The 13640-nt window shown below is 38.5% G+C and overlaps 1 protein-coding gene across 10 annotated transcripts in view; it reads right to left on the bottom strand.

Moving 5' to 3' along the window:
* Nucleotides 1-13640, bottom strand: part of LOC131683263 (clathrin heavy chain) — a 343996-nt gene that overhangs the window by 322403 nt on the left and 7953 nt on the right. Inside the window, exons 1-2 of one of the 10 annotated variants that reach the window (XM_058965102.1) lie at nucleotides 10739-10800; nucleotides 10568-10678 (exon numbers count right to left, since the gene is read on the bottom strand). The exons of 7 other annotated variants lie outside the window; for them this stretch is intronic. In XM_058965102.1, coding sequence (XP_058821085.1) covers nucleotides 10568-10609 — 42 coding nt within the window. In that variant the 5' untranslated portion in view covers nucleotides 10610-10678; nucleotides 10739-10800. Of the gene's footprint in view, nucleotides 1-10567; nucleotides 10820-13640 lie in introns of those variants that run through there. 2 more of the 10 variants (XM_058965103.1, XM_058965101.1) reach the window with 2 other exon arrangements.

The raw sequence follows: 13640 nt of genomic DNA, 5'->3' as shown, positions 1-13640 counted from the left end.
TCAACCCGTAACTCCGCAACCGGAAGTCGGATCAACTAAAAATTCAATAGCAGCTTATGGGAGCGTTATACCTTTCAGATGAAACTAAGTTTGCGAAAATCGGTTCTGCCATCTCTGAGAAAATTGTGTGAGTTTAAATGACACACACACATACACACACACAGACATTTGTCGATCTCGACGAACCGAATCGAATGGTGTATGACACTCGGCCCTCCGGGCCTCGGTTAAAAAGTCGATTTTTACAGTGATTGCATAGCCTTTCTTTATATGAGAAAGGCAAAAAAAGGATTCGTCACCCCATGCACACGCACCTCTACGAATCTGAGCAGACGCTATACAATTTTGTGTATGTACATATTAAAGTTATGTAAAACCTATTGAAAGTCCTGAAAAACGAATAGTATCACTCTCAATGAACGCACAGCATTCTATCTGTTACTTCTCGACTTCGGACAGATACAGCACGAGCACCTTGATCGAGTTACTCATCTCTTCATGCTGTAGCACTCAATCATATAACGATAACGCCAGCGATATGATTTAAAATTTTAAAATCGGTACTGTTGCTGTAAAAGAAACTTGACTATGTATGCATTGAAGTAGTTCCAAATTAATATATGAGAAGGGCATATCAATAAATGAAAGGGAAATATAACCTCCTTGTGGCTAAAGGTCGATAGCTTACAAAACATAATTCACACACTACATAAACCAATCCAAAGTCACGGCGGCTACCCGTAGGCCTTTTTCTTTACATATTCCTGATTGAACTCATAATAGGTGTGTTCCAGTACTCAACTCCTACGCCCAGTTTCTCATGTATAAAAAACTTGCCTCTGCGCTACCAGAAGAGAAACTCAGATAAGCGAATATTCTCACCCTATTCTTCCAGTACATCCAGCCTTTCCTGTTACTGGAACAAACCTAATAATTCTGCATCTATTGTTCAAATCCATTTAATAGAAAAAACACTGAAAACACCTCTGTATGTTAACCTTTCACTTCACTATTGAGTTTTACAAGATCAAGGCAGAACTCTAGAGGGATTAAAGTTCATGTTTGACAATTCGTGATATATTTTGTTTACTTTGTCAGTTTTGGGGTTTGCCTGCCACGGATGTTCACTATTGTGGTTTTTGTTTGAGGCGAAACTGAGTCAGTTCCCAACCCCAACCGCTGTCAAAATGTATGAACTGACAGCGGTTGGGGCCAGAACCTGACTCAGTTTCAGGTTCAAGCGAAATCGCCATATGTAAACAATCCACCGAGAACTGTTAATCCAAGTTCATTCGGTAAACATTATGTAAAAATGCGGTTGACCTTGTCGAATTGCACCGTCTTTGACAGCGCTGTTAAGTGATTGAGAACCAGGAAATTGAAAACATCATCCAGTGAGCGAATGACCAGTGAAATTCTATTTCTCACGATACTTCACAATCGACATAAATCCGCCTTTTGTGGAGAATAATTTGTGAGCATCAATAAGATACTACATCATGTTCGAGGGGAATTGACAATGTGTGGTGGTTTTGTGTTCGGTCATAATGTAATTTTCACTCGGTTAGCCCCTCCACAAAGGCAAATCAGCAATGACAGTAAAAACTCCGATTGGATAATGAATTTGAAAAAAGAAAGAAAAAAATATACTCCCTTGTATGTAGGAATTGGACGTGTAGCTCTGCCCCAGCACTTGAAACTTTCGACTACTCTGCACCAAATTTTTCACTTTCTTCACATTGCACAAGTACTTTATCAAAACCGTATATTTATATCTTATTTTCACTTAATGGATGTTGCAAACCTACCAAAAAGATATTTCTTTTAGAGCAACAATGAAACCATTCAATAACACTGCAGTGATGCCAAGTCCGCCAGTCACAGCCGTTAAGCTGTTGAACAATGTCTGCAAGCACAGCCCACAGAGAAAGTCAATCCACGGCGACCCGCCAATCGGCCACGCCAGTGTGCACAGGCTCTTAGCTGAATGTTAGTTTGGGCTGGTGCAGAGTATGAAATAACACAAAACATAAAAAAGGCTCATAAGCCCTCTCGGTCTCCTCGATGCACCACTATCGAGGCGTAATGCAATAACCATCTTAAAACAGTTGTCTGCTCAAATATGCTTTAAGATGTTTGCAGTACCGTCAAACCCGTCAACCTAGGAGAGGGAACTTAGTCAATAATTATTTTTTTTTCGAGAGTTGTCCTACTGGAGCTGTAGAGCTAGGTTCTCGGAAGGGCTCCCCGTCAGAATCACATACTACAATTTGCAGACGAGACAGACAATGTCGCCCAATAAAACACTGCAATAGGCCAATTGTAGCGGGCCGTGATTCTGGATGTGATATTCATTGTACGGTTCAGGCATGTGCGGGCGTAGGGACTCGCGATCGCGTGTATCATCGCGAAGGGCTCGAACATTTGTACGTTAACGTGCTCGATCGCGTTTGTATGTCGCGTGTGCTAACGTGTATGAACTTGGCGTGTATAAATTCTATTTCATAACCGTGTGCCTTTCGCGTATTCGCGTGTGTTCTAGAATGATCGCGCGCGGACCGTGAATCTGATGCTTAATTTTTTGTGTACGGTTCAGATTCCAGAAGAAAGTGGGTTCTTACATATCATTAGAATTCCCATTCATGTCGCCGTAGAACGCGTGGTCTAGTGGATATGAACTTTATTTTTTTTGATTGGTCCAACTGAATGTATGGACCTAAATTGCTAGAATGAAGGCTAAAGATTTCCGGACGTGACCGATTCATGATCGAGCGCGTTTGCGGGTTCGCGTTTGAGACCGCGTTTGTAACTTCGTAAGTACTAAAACGTTCACACAATGGCCGGAGTGTTATCAAGTTTACGCGATCGCGGGCATAGGTGTGCGTAGGTGATCGCGAAGGGCTAAAGCGTTCGTATGTTGACGTGTTTGTCGCATGTGGTCGCGTGTATGTGACTTCGCGTGTATAAATTCGATTTTGAAACCGTGCGGCCATTCATATATTCGCGGACCGTCATTCTGATCTTTAGCTATCGGTGTACGGATCACATTCTGACAGGGAGAGAGTTACCCATATCACTAGAGTTTCCGGTCATGTCGCCATGGAACGTTTTGTCTAGTGGATATGGGAGTTATTCTTCAATTTTATTAATTTTGTTTTTATTAATTAACAAGGACCTAGATTGTTGGTACCGAGGATAGAGACTTCCGGACGATCCCGATTCATGATGGCGCGAGCGCGGGAGTTTGTAGGTTGACGTTTGAGATCGTGTTGCTAAGTTTGAGTGCTGATATTTTCTCCTTATCACCGGGGTGTAATCATGTTTGCGAGTTCGTGGGCGTAGGTTGCTTGGAAAATCGCGAGGGGCTCTAACGTTTGTGCGCTGACGTGATTTTGTAACGTGTGTTCTTGAATGGTCGCGCGAACCGTGAGTCTGATATTAAATTTTCGGTACGCGGTTAGAATTCTGGCAGAGAGTGGGATCGTTTATATCGATAGGGTTCCCGGTCATGTCGCCATGAGACGTGTTGTCTAATAGGTATGGGCGTATTTTCTTAATTGGTCCAGCTGAAGGTATGGACCTAGGCTTCTAGGATCAAGAATAGACTTCCGGACGTGATCGATTCGCAATCGCGTGCGCGAGGGCATTTTTGTAGGTTCCCGCTTGAGACCGCGTTTGAGAATGTGTGAGTGTTAAGACGTTCACTATCACCATCTTTGCTGACCCAGCTGAAGGCGGGTGTAGAATGGCAGTATAGGACTCAAAAAGAAGAAATAAAGAACAATATATGAGAGACGTAATAGATTAGATAGGTACAAGATACAGCTGAATTTATGATCATCACATGAAAGACATAGATTAGTACTTCAAACTCTACCAATACTTGAATAGCCAACCACCACATATAGCAGATCCTTTCTTTTTTTATGTCGCTAGCCGTGCATTGGAGAATGCCTAAAACTCTGAACTAGGCCCCGTCAAGTCCTGTCCGTCATCTGTCCGTCTCGTCCTGTCGTGTCTGGGGCTTCCAGGTTACATGCATTCACCAGACGAGACTAGCTTAAATCAGCTTAATTGTGCACTGGTTTGGTAGAATCGAGGCGATCATTGAAATGATAGATCCTACACGAGTGAATGCGCTTGGTCCAGTCACCTGTCGAGCATTTGTATATTTGCGAGTTTGAATGTTTACGTGTGTATGGGAAGTGTTGTGTGTTGAGATATGTGTGTTACCTGTAAATAATAAGTTAATACAAATAATATTTAATGTGTTAAAACAAGACATGTGTAATATGTTACTTGCAGTTTTTGGTCGTTCCTACTTATCTGATTCAATTGAGTATGAGAGTACATCTCAATTCTTCTAAAACCTGGCGACGTCTGATGGTAGCGAATAGTCATTGTTGGCAGCAATGTTACTCTTTTTTGATGAATGAACTCGGAGAGGTCATCATAGGAACGTGACGCATGAGACCGAAAATAAATAAAACAAAATGAAATAAAGAGAAGAGTTAGTATTATTATTTTTTTAGGTCGCTAGCCGTGCATTGAAGAATGCCTAAAACTCTGAACTAGGCCCCGTCGAGTCCAGTCCGTCAATGCCAGAAAATGATATATATTTACCATTAACGACAATTAACTCCGTTAGAAGTTTCTCATGCTATGCTGGACGGGAATGGATGATTGACGTGCATCGATAAATCAATCGTACCTTCATTTATCCAATCCGAATGAATCGAATCGGATGCACGAATTGAACACCAGTAAAAAGTGACCAACGAATCCCAAGAAGGATCACCCACTATTCCATCATATAAACCAGTTCTGCATCCATTCCCTGGTCCACATGTCACAAATACTCAGACGCCCACATACACAGATAGACACACGGCTAGTACACTAGTACCAAAAACTACAATTATTACAACACAACACAACTAATAGGGTTCTACTGTTATTTTTTTTAATGCGCCTGTGCACGTGTCCGAGGTCGACCGATAAATCGACACACAATGACCTCCACTGCGAGCCGTGGTCACAAAGACTGCCGTTAAGCTGTTGAACAATGTCTGCAAACACAGCCCACAGAAAAAGTCAATCCACGGCGACCCGCCAATCGGCCACGCCAGTGTGCACAGGCTCTTAGTTGACTGTTAGTTTGGGCTGGTGCAGAGTATGAAAAAACACAAAACATAAAAAAGGCCCGTAAGCCCTCTCGGTCTCCTCGATGCACCACTATCGAGGCGCAATGCAATAACCATCCTAAAGCAGGCGTCTGCTCAAATATGCTTGAAGATGTTTGCTGCACCGTCAAACCCGTCAACCTACGAGAGGGAGGGAACTTAGTCAATAATTGTAACTTTATTTGTATCTTATGTATTTACCGCTATCCAAGTAACTTCCTTGACCTGATTCAAAGTCTGTACTAACAGGTTATCGTGCTCAATAAAATTACAAATTACAAAAAAAAAAAAAAAAAAAAAAAAAAAATAATTAATTGCCCCAGTAATCTCCCTTCTAAAAATTATAAAGTGCATTACTATACAAAGAACACACAAAATGACCCGTCCCCCTAATCTTACGAATATTATATTATATCCCCTTGTATACGTATAAGTTAGCTGTAATTTTTTGTTTAGTTTCATTATATAAAAGCACAACAATATTGAAATGTGTAACCACATAATTTTAAGAAATTCAAAATGTAAAACAAAGAAAAAATGGCACCTTTAAGCTAACGCAAACGTGCCTTACCAAATAAACGAATTGAATAAAAAAATGTATAGGTGTGATTAAAGTGTTTGAACTTTAGAAAAATGCAGTTTTCTAGGGTATAATATAACTATCATTTGGGACTAAGTTTGCGAAAATTGGCCCAACCATTTCCGGGAAACTGATGTGAGTTCGGTAATTTTGAAAAATGGCCGCTTTTCCCGGGCACTCCCGGAACCGTCTATGGTGGTCAATGTAGTCAACGAAAGTTTGGTTGGCCGTCGGTGACCTAGAACTGCAAATTTAAGTTGTTTGAGAGACAGTTTAGCGAAATTTTTACCTTTTTCCGGAACCAATTATGGTGGCCAATGTGACCAAAGAGACTTTGAATGGCTGTTAGTGGCCTAGTACTACAGATCGAAGCAGTTGTAGTCACATTTTGGAAAAATTTTCACCATTATACATTCATTGCAGTATTTATTAAAATCGACATTTTCTGCGTGATCGTGCTCATCACCCTGTAATTCCGAAACCGGAAGTCGGATCCATTAGAAATTCAATAATAGCCTATGGGAACGTTGCACCTTTCATTTAGATTTAAGTTTGTGAAAATCGGTTCAGCCATCTCTGAAAAAAGTGCGTGAGATTGTGTTCACACACACATACATACACACAGACATTTTCCAAACTCGTCGAGCTGAATCGAATGGTATATGTCACTCGGACCTCCGTTTAAAAGTCGGTTTTCAGAGCAATTGCAATACCTTTCTATTGAGAAAGGCAAAAACAAGTGCGGCATTTATTTTCTCTTCACAACTAATTTACGACAAATGTTTACGCGTGATTAAAGTACTTCAGCTATAGAAAAATGCAGTTTTCTAAGGTGGTAGTGCTAACTTTACTGTAAAATTAGCACTACTAAGCCAATTTTTTTTTTTTTTAACGGGCTGATAGGACTGCAGCTTATAGCTTGAGGGATCTCGGTCCGTCCCGCGAGACAAAATTTGCAAAATCGGAAGGATTAGCGACTGTCCACCAAATAAACACCGGTCCTCGGGAGGAGGACTAAATTTTGCGCCTGTTTGTCTCGAAGTGTGTAACGTCAAGTTCTCTATTTTGTCTGGTCCAATGTATCCTGCTCCTAACAACACGTGCTAAGTCGTCAGTGATGCAATTAAAACTTCGCATTGATTCCGCTTCTATTTTCTTCCTGATCTCCTCATGGGTCCCCTAGGTCAGAAGCGGATCAATCGACTGTTAAGTAAATTAGAGATCGCAGTCAGTGATGTCTGCGAATTTCATACATACATGCAAACTATTTGGCGCAAGTTCAGAGCGTAACGTCGTGTCATCTAGTCTATCATCCTATGGAAAATCATCCTACCATCGCCTTGGGGTCAACGTCATATTAGCAAATTTCGCATTGAATCCGCTTCTGTCTATTCCTAATCTCCTTTTTGTCTCCTAGGTCCGAAGCGGATCAATCGACTATTAATTGTAACGGTAAACATACTAGCAGTATTAGTCCTTACTCGCGAATACTTTTCCTTCAACTGTGCTGTTTCTTCTCTATCTTATAACTCGATTATCCCTGTTCTAGTCAATATACATATTCATTACATTATGGACCAGGCAAACCCTTAATTTTATCTATTATTATTATCCTGAGTAGCTATACCAGTGAAGGTATTTTAGGATTTCGCAAAAAGAATATCTGCCAAAAAAGGCGTAAGAAATACTTATCCACTATTAACCATAAAGTTAGCTCGAACCGAATGTCCGCCTGGTTCGACTCGAATAGACCACACCGACCGAAAGGGTTGCTTATTATTTCTGAGAGCCGGTGTGCTTGGTCGAGTTTAGTAATCATAAGAACAAATCCTGAATAATTAACTATCTCTTAGATGCCAGTCCTGCACTCCTTTCCTGAACTAGCCTCATACTCACGATCAAAAGAGTCGACAACTAGTAGGATCCACATGTCCCCCACCCAAGCGAATTGATCAACTTGCAAGTAGGAGCACATATCTACCAACCAGCCTAGAAGACTTTCGAATCAATGAGAATGGACCATGCCAGTCGAAGGCCACAGGCCCAGCGCCATCTCGTACAGTGTCATTGTCATTTCTCAAGATGAGAACCTACAAAGCCTAACTGTTCTTATGTGCTAGTCCGTATAGATTTTGGTTTGCTGAAACGAAACAAGAAAAGCAAAACAATTGTGATTAGTATCGTAGCTATAATAAATAAATAAACGATTTCTCCTGTTGTCGGTTTCTCTGTTCGCAGTCCTCCCTCCTGTTCCTGATCTGTTTGGGCCACTGGCTTTCCGTTTCCTTGGCCGTCCCGCTCTCCCGCACACATCGTAGCAGGAGAAACAAATGAAAAGACAAAACAAAACAAAATGAAAATAAATGGACGTCTGCTATCTGTGCCTAAATTGATGTTGCTTCTCAGTTTTGCACGACCCAGAGGGGACTTGGCCTTGATCCCAATGGTCTGTCACCGATGTTACGTGATATTCGTTATGGAATATTCTTTGTTTGGGGGCCATTCATAAACAATGTTGTACTTTTTTTATCCCTGATCCGCTAATACGACTAAAATTTATTTTATTCATCATTTTTATCTCGTAACGTGACGCTCTTCCCCTATTGTCAACATCCAACATCATTTATGAATGGTCCCCTGGTGATATATTTAGAGCAGACAATCCAATGACAAATAGGATTGACAGGATTTTAGCGCGCTCTTGGCGCCTTGTGTCACATCTTCATGTTTGTTATACATCCTAAGAATACCAAAGCATGCGATGTGATGACCGGAAGATTAGAGAAGCAACTCCTCCCCTTCCCCCCCCCCCCAAGTTAGCACTACTATGCCAAATTAAAAAAAACAAATGCGACATTTCTCTTCACAACTAATTTACGACAAATGTTTACGCGTGATTAAAGTACTTGAACTTTAGAAAAATGCAGTTTTCTGGGGTGGTAGTGCTAACTTTACTGTAAAATTAGCACTACTATACCAATTTAAAAAAAACAAATGCGACAAATTTTTGGATTTCACAACTAATTTACGACAATTAAGCGACAATTAATCCATGTGTCATACTTCACTTTTTCGAAAGTGGTAGTGCTAACTTTATGCACATCACAGTATGGGCAAATTATAGCGAATAAAAAGTAAAGAGTAGAGCGAAGAGTAAAAAAAGAATATTTAAAGAATAAAGATTAAAGACACAATAGCAAAGAGTACCGTAACAAGTAAATAGAAGAATAGAATAAAGTGAAAAACTTGGTAGAGTAAGAATTAAATAGCAAGCAGTTCAGCGTAAACAGTAAAAAGCTAAATAATTAAGAGAAAAGGGAACCTCCAAATGTAAAATATATAGACACCAGTTTGTTAAAACAAAAAGCAAGAATGAACTATTGCTTGCATCTTATTTATACAAGTCGGAATTCTTTGCATTGTTCATAATATCACTGCCACACAAAAGCCTGATTGAATGAGGGTTGCATTCTTGATTCACATTCTTACAGAGAGTGGAAGATGAGAAAGATGTAGGATATGAGTCAGTATAAATATAATAGTAAATTAATATTGAACTTTTGAATTAACAAATTATTATATTCGATATTCGTACAAATCTCCACAACCTTTATCTTATTTTTGTCTTGAATCAATACAATCAAACGAAAGAAGATTTTTGGGTAAGCAGGCCTTGGTTGTTGTGACAGACAATCCAAGGAACTTTTATTCTCTAAGCACCTTGAGACAATCTAGCTTCAGTTTTTGGAAGGAACTAGATAAAAACGCACACAATAGATCCAGCCTTTGCTGAAATAATGATGAATATAAGACGAGAGTTCAACGAAACAAAATAGAACTTCTCTCAACCTTGTTCGTTTAATTTAATAATACTTTTCGCTCCTAATGTTAATTGTTAACTCTAACCAAAACTACTTTTCTTTGACTTAATGTACAGTGTAAACTAACAGATTTTGGTACGCAATAAAATTACAAATGACTTTAATAAAATGCGCGTGAAATAATGCTACGAACGTTTTAAATGTGTTCAGAATAATGTTCTAATGCTCGAAAATGTAGAAACAGCAACTTCTGCCTTCAAACTGTCCACATAATAACAAATGAATGCTTTGGTTGGTGAAGGAAGTTAGTCCTCTGCATTCAAGCATTCGATTGTGCATGAAATTTCGGTCAGTTGGAAAGCTAATGCATGAGGGAGGCGTTGAATCTGAATGTTGGTTTCGGTAAATACAAGAAATAGGTAACTGATTTTGAAATTTCGCAGCACTGGGAAGAGGTGCCCAAAGTAAACAATTACCATCACTTTGTTTACATCTGTATGTTTCATTGCTATTGTAATTTATTAGCTTACGATACCATGTTGGTTTCAAATACGCCAAAACCGCTATTAACGAAAAAGGATAGCAAAAATATATCAGGGGTTTCTTTATTATACACGTACAAACTTTAAATGCCAAGTGTAACAGACATAGGTGCTAATTCGCAAAAACAAACCGTGGTTTACGACTATAAAAAGATAAAGATAACGAATGGTCAATGTTGAAAGAAATTTTCCTAGGGATATAGAAAAACTCGAGATGTCTTCATTCAGTAACTAGCCGAATATTAAGCAATGGCAACTATCGTTTCCTGCCTAATTACGGTACTTTCTTAACACGATGATGAGTGATTCAGTATGACTCAATTGCTAAACGTTATTCATGTATGCGAAGATCTAATAAAATACCCAATCTCATTTTCAATCTAAGGAAAAAGGGGGCGTCTATTCAAACATTTTTCTGTAATTCCCCTTGTAGTTTGTTACCTGTAAATGCTCCTGAAAACGTATCGGCAACGCCTGCGACATTTTGCAATTAATTCACTCACTTCTCTCAACAAATTTAATAGTTTTGGACACCTCTTTCTAGTGTTTTCACTGGAAAAGAAATTTTCTCCTTCGCTATTTTGCTGGTGACACACAGTGCAATTTGAATACCTTTTCACCCTTTTCACTCACTGTTTTAACATGGCCGACCTTCTTCGATACTCCGAAACCGTTCACTGCTGTCAAATGGTATTCGAACGCATACACGCAAGCGAAAAACTACCTAAAATTGAGTACTTTTGACTCAAACTCGAGTTTGAGTGTATCCCAGGTGAGCAAATTTTCTGGCAGAGACCGCTCTGCTCACTGAAGATAAAATTCTTAAGATTTTCATAAGTTCCCAGTTAAGCTCAGCCGGAAATGAACCGGAATTCTGGCTGGCTCCAGTTCGTATTCCGGCTCCAGTGACACAACCAATTCTAGTTAGAATCGGTTGTTGCACTGGAGCCGGAATACGAACTGGAACCAGCCAGAATTCCAGTTCATTTCCGGCTAAACTTTACTGGGTTACTACTTATAAACCTGCACAATTTTGATTCCATAAAGGACGATTCAGACGATACATCACCTTCCGTCAACGTCAACGGAACGTCACCGTTCCGTCAGGATAAGTTACATGCAGTTAAATGGAGGCATTCACACACAACATCAACGGCACGGAACGTTTTGACGTACGGCATGTGTGAACGGACGCAAGAGAAAAGTATTAAACTTATCCTGACGGAACGGTGACGTTCCGTTGACGGAAGCTGATGTATCGTCTGAATCGCGCTTAAGACCCTTATGTATTTCATAAACAGTACATGAATTTCACAAGTTTACCTTATGGAATTCATAGGCGTGTGTTAAGATTATTATAAGGAATAATATGGTGAAAATGCCTTAGTTCAAAACAACATTGTTGGAGCTGGCATCAAATTAGCGCTCGGTAAGGTAAGCGTTTGTTTTTGCTTATTGAACACAAAATTTTATTCATTATTTTTTGTATATATTTTGCAGCACCTCGGTCGGCAATCTTGTTACATGATAGAAGCTTAGCCATAGCCGATTCATAGTACTCCTGAAACTATCGGGATTCCAAGCAGGATTTTTTTTCATACTGGAGAAATTAATATGTACGTAAATTTAATCTTATTATTGAAAAAAAATATATGTCGAGCAAAACAAGTTAAAATTGTGTTATTGTACTTATTTATTGATCTAGGTGCATATGATATATTTATGAACCATACTAAAATTCTTAATGTCATATTTGGGTTTAATGACTAATATAAGTATAATCTATGAAAGCTATAAAAATAAATAATAAATAATAAATCTTAATAAATTCATATATCGGACTTATGAAATTCGTTAGTGACTCGATTGCCTACTTCCCCTCTAAATCATAAGCCAGACTTATGAATTCTATACCTACACGCAGAAAAAAAATTAGTAAAAATAAACAAATTTTGGTTTTAAATAACAATTTTCCCGTTTGATATAGTGACAAACAAGATTCAGGTTTGTTTCAATCAATACTGTTGGTTGAAATTACCAACTAATTTATTTGTTGGCTTTTCAGTAGTTTCAACAAATATTTCGTTTGAAACAATAAAATCATGATAAGTTTAACCGAACAAACAAGTTTGAAGAAACACAAACAAATCGTTTGTATTAACCAAAGGTGAGAACAATTCAAATTTAGTTGAAATTAAACAAAGATTCTGTTGGTTTTTAAAAAAGGGTTCAGTTAACGTATGCGGAATAAAATTTGGACAAAATTCAAAAGGCAATTTTTTTGTAGAAAACCATTTATTAAATGTTCTCTCTGTATGAAAACATTTGCCAGCTTATTAACTTAATGTAGAAAAAAATTGATCCCATTCGAGAAGCTTTATGATAGTTTACAGGAACTTTTTGCAAAGGAGTCAAAAAAATTGATGTTGGCATATTCTTAATTTCTTTCTTAATTTTGATTATCACGTTTGTTTGTTTTAGGTCGAAAATTGTTGGCATATACTCTCTGCTTCAAATTATTCCAGATATCATCATTTGGGCGAAGTTGTGGTACATTTGGAGGTTTATCAGCCTTTGGTACAAAAGGTATGCCGTAATCCTCCAATGCGCCAAAACTTTTTTTTGGCATAATAGCTAGGTGCCAGATTGGGCTTTCGCTGCCATTTCGTTCACATGGTATCTCCTAGCGGGTCGAAATTAATACTGGATGTTTAAAATAAGTGTGCCTAAAGTATGACGTTTAGTATGATGCCTTGCAACCGATTGCATTTTTGTTTTAATGCTGGAAGCGTTGTCCAAATTTCATTCCGCATACGTTAGATCTAACAAATTTAATTTGATTTAACAATTTTTCCATTTAAAATGTAAACAGAAGTATTTTTTGAACTAAACCAAATACATGCTTTCGAAAAACGCCCATTTCAGTTTGAAACAGTCATTCTCCACGTTTTTAATTCAACTGCACGTTTTGGTGATTTAAAAAGGCCTGAGTCTTCTGCGTGTAATACTTGTGGCGCCAAGTCATAAGTGGTTCTTATGGATTTCAATAGTATTTTTTCCTCGGTGATAGATTTTTGTCACTGAAAATTAAAGTTACCTATTTTTTGGGTTAAATTTGCTCACTTCGAAGTTCATAATATTATATGGATAACCCAAAATTATGTAGAAATTTGAAGATGGCGATTACCCAAAATTTAAGTTCGTCACTGTGAACTTCGTATTGGGTAGGTATTGAATAATGGCGTCTACCCAAGTTCAAGTTCATCGCTTTGTACTTATTTTTTGGGTAGCCCACTTCGATCTAAATAGTAGGTAATGTTTTTGACAGCCATTGTTGTTGCGGTTTGCGAAAATTTCATGAAGTGGCTCTGGAAGAGTAAAATGGTAATTATAATTAATTTTGTAATAATGTGAACTAAAATTATTTTTTTCAGAAGAAAATCTTAGGACAATAGCTAATTAAAGCAATTAGAGCTAGATTTAGAAACAGGAATCGGTGAGTACTGAAATTTTG

The sequence above is a fragment of the Topomyia yanbarensis genome, chromosome 2 (assembly GCF_030247195.1).
Source record: "Topomyia yanbarensis strain Yona2022 chromosome 2, ASM3024719v1, whole genome shotgun sequence".
Classification (NCBI taxonomy): domain Eukaryota; kingdom Metazoa; phylum Arthropoda; class Insecta; order Diptera; family Culicidae; genus Topomyia; species Topomyia yanbarensis.
The sequence above is the reverse complement of the archived record's forward strand: the minus strand, read 5'-3'. Positions and strand labels throughout refer to the sequence as shown.